Genomic DNA, 3,744 nt, shown 5'->3' on the forward strand with positions numbered 1-3,744 from the left:
TTGTCCACATCCCTCTTGAAATGGGGCGCACAGAACTGGACACAATACTCCAGCTGTGGCCTGACCAGCGTCGCGTAGAGGGGGAGGATCACCTCCTTGGCTCTACTCGAGATGCACCTGTGGATGCATGACAAGGTCCGGTTAGCCCTGCCAACCATGACCTCGCATTGTCGGCCCATGTTCATCTTGGAGTCAATAATGACTCCAAGATTTCTTTCGGCCTCCGTGCTCTCGAGTAGGGAGTTCCCCATTGTGTAAGTGTTGAAGAGCTGTTTTGGGTTTGTTTTTATTGAATATTTTAATTAATGACATTGGCACCAAAAGTAGGATGTGTTGGGGATATTTGCTGATGACACCAAGTTAGGAGAGAGAGTCAATACAGAGGAGGATTGTGTTGTACAAAAGAACTGGATGACCTTGAACTGGTATAATGGGAATCAGATGAATTTCAGTAGTACAAAGGAAAAAGTTACGTACTTAAGGATTAAGTAACAAGAACTTCTGCTACAATCTGGGAATTCATTAGACTTAGAAGTTGGTGGCAGTCCCTCAGAGTTGAGGATGATTTCCGTCAGGCTTGATGGACCCTCAGGTGAGGAGCTGGATTCTGGATACACACATTCTTTGACAATGGGGGCATGTTGCACAGGGAGTGGGATTTGCAGCCCTGGGTTGGTCTCCTTTTCCTTCCTCTGCCACTGCTGTTCTGTCTCAGTATCGAGTCTTGGGGCCCCAAAGTGGTGCGCACCTTAGTGGACCAGGTGGCGCCCCACCGAACAGTCAGTAGCTTGCTCCTCCCTGCCATTGATGTTGATGCCTCCATGCTTGAGGGTGACATTGAGTGTGTCTTTGTACCGTTTCCTTTGGCCTCCCTTTGAGTGTTGGCCAGTTGGGAGCTGGAAAAAGAGGATCTGGTGAGGGAGGCGGTTCTCGGACATCCAGACGCAGTGGCCTGTCCATCGGAGTTGATTTCTCAAGAGCAAGGCTTCAATGCTGGTGGACGCAGCTTCATGGAGGATGCTTGCACTGGTCCAGCTGTCCTCCCATTTGATCCTGTGGCGTCAGTAGACAATACAGGTTTCACTGCAGTAGAGGAGGGTTATCATCATATTAACCAGTTTCCAAATGGCCAAAACCAGTTTAAGATAAACCTGGTTGGATATAGTGTCTGCCTTAACTGATTTAAGTTAAATCAGTTTATTGAATTTCTGTCCCAGATCCCTTCCAGATTCGAGTTAACTCACAGCCCCCAGCATCCCAGGATGCTTTGCACCTCCCTCGAAAACCCAGCCTCATAGGGTGGGTGGGCTAGCCTCAGCCCAAGTTGCCTACTCCAGCCAAGCAGGGAGGCGTGTTCTAGGACCCCCTAGCTTCTGGCATGGGCCACTGCAAGCATGTGGCTGCATTTCTGGAATCAAAAGTGAATGTCTGTTTACTTCCATATCAATTCAATCTTTACAGCTTAGACTAACCTTTGAAGATTGAATCGATTCAGCCTTGAGCTTTTTGACTGTCTGTACTTAGCTGAAAATGCAAATGCAATGCGAGGATGTATATCAGTGGAGGCACTGTCAGTAAAGATGATGAAGTATTAATGCCATTATACAAAGCATGGGGATTCATCTAGGAAAAGAGCTGCAAAAGGATGAGAAGAGACATTCAGAACTTATCTTGTGAGATGAGAGCTTGGTTTCTTTGTGGTGTTGCCTGCAAGGACCTGTTTAGTATGTAAACCCATGACCCAGTATGACAGGGGTCAGAGATCTGCATGGAGGGCAGCGGCCCTCCCCCTGGATGAGCCACCCACGGCCCCATCCTGTTCCCTGCTGGGGCCGTACAGCCCCTGGACCTAAGCTCCGCCCAGCTGGGCAGTAGGCCTGTGCAAAGCTTGCAGCCTGTTTGAAACAGGTTTGGCCGAAACAAGCCAGGACAATGATCCAAAACACTGAAGCGAATTACTGTCCTCCAAAATGGCCGAATCCAAAATTGAATCGAAACACAGCTGTTTCGCACAGCCCTACTCTTTTTATACATTAGAAGCATTTATATAAAACTCATGTCATTGCCCGTACATGATCAGTCACGTTTGGTGCCATGCACCTTACAATTTTCTGGTTAATGAACTTATTTAATTGCAGCATTCTTGATGAGAAGTCCAAGTATTCTGATGCACTCTAGTGCTTTCACAGAAACGTAGACTTACAGATTTTAATGCTTATTGTTCATTGCCTGTCTTAGGCAAAGCAAGCTGAGAATGCATATGATGACTGTCAACAAATCCATTGGGTGGTTAAATACCAGAGAGGGAGTAAAGGTACTTAAGTTAAAGACAACAGTTGCACAAGAATAGATGGGTATAACTTGGCTTTGAATAACTTTAGACTGGAAAGTTGAAAACAGTTTCTAACAACAATGAAAGCAATAGAGTTCTGAAAGAGCCTTCCCCAGCCCCAAACAACAAGATCAAGAAGAAACCTAATTATTTTTACAGTGGGGCTTGATTGGTTTATGCAGGGAATTAAATGTTATAGTCACCTTCAATAAAAGGAAATTTTCATTGGAAAAAAAAATTTGGTGTTGCTAATGGCTGTACACTTTGAATATTCACCATAAAAATATGCAAAGATGAGCAGACTCTAAACAAATCTCACTGTAACAAGCAGAAGCCTGTGAAAATCTTACCTACTTTGCTTCAGTACATCACTGTTATACAGCTTGTTCACAAATTTATTTTAATTCACAGAATCTGAAGAAGATTCAGGAGATGGACAAAGAAAGGAGTGATGAATCCAGCACAGACCTTGATGAGTTGAAAAATGCTGATTGGGTAAGTCTGTAGCTGAGTAATCATAAATTTTCAGAATTTTTAGTGTTTTATTTTCCCATGTTAAAAAGTATTGGTGTTTTTAAATTGCTTATTTAACATCAATTGCATTATGTAAAAGTCAGTATATGCAGTGTTTTGGTTCTGTTATAAGAATTTGTTATAAATTCTTCTTTGGTAGTCTCTCACAGTCAGTCTAGGACGATTCTGATCTATGGGTCCAAAGATAGCCAATGAGATTGATCTGGGATATAATTCTGTTATAAATTACAGAAATGGTGGGAAACAACTGATATCCCATACTCGGGTTAGTAGCAGGGAAAATAACTTGCACGTAAGTGTTTTTTCTCTTTTCTGGTTGAAATTCAGTAGGTCTCAGCTAAGTTTTCATGAAGGAACTTGCCATTAAAAAGTTCAAAATGTAAACAAAGGCTGTATTGACAATACGTCATAGCAGCACAGATGCGGAGAAGATAGACTCAGTTCTACCGCGCACCTCACCCCACCCTGCTCCCTGCTAAATGGATAAGAAGAATTTGTGGAAGGTGTTAAAGGGCATGGGTGACCCAAGGAACAAAATACAATTGAATGGGAGAAATTTCTTAGTGGTTAAAGAAGTCTCCCAATACTTCTACCTGCTGAAAATTTGCTAAAAATTTCTGAATAATAATTTTGGGCCAAGGAATAACAATGTTTAGTTGTTTCTTAATTAGTTCATTGTTTGTTGTATCTGCCTAGCACCACCAGTATGCTCAAACTTTACAGATGCTTACGTATGTATGAAGTCAAGGTTCCCTTTAAGCTTTGCTATCTAAGATACTGATCCTCATGGACACGTAAAACTTTTATTATATTATACTGCACGTGCTAAAATACAAACTACATAGGGTGCTGACAGATGCGGGGGGGTGGGGGATGGG

At 42.9% G+C, this 3,744-nt stretch overlaps 1 protein-coding gene across 1 annotated transcript in view; it reads left to right on the forward strand.

Annotated features, from left to right (window-relative positions):
• SPIRE1 (spire type actin nucleation factor 1) overlaps positions 1 to 3,744 on the forward strand; it is a 192,059-nt gene that overhangs the window by 129,496 nt on the left and 58,819 nt on the right. The window contains exon 5 of the mRNA XM_019525074.1: positions 2,744 to 2,827. Within this exon, the coding sequence (XP_019380619.1) occupies positions 2,744 to 2,827 (84 nt within the window). The remainder of the gene's footprint in view (positions 1 to 2,743; positions 2,828 to 3,744) is intronic.

Source organism: Gavialis gangeticus, unplaced genomic scaffold (genome assembly GCF_001723915.1).
Source record: "Gavialis gangeticus isolate Ggan-Ray unplaced genomic scaffold, GavGan_comp1, whole genome shotgun sequence".
NCBI classification, from domain to species: Eukaryota; Metazoa; Chordata; order Crocodylia; family Gavialidae; genus Gavialis; species Gavialis gangeticus.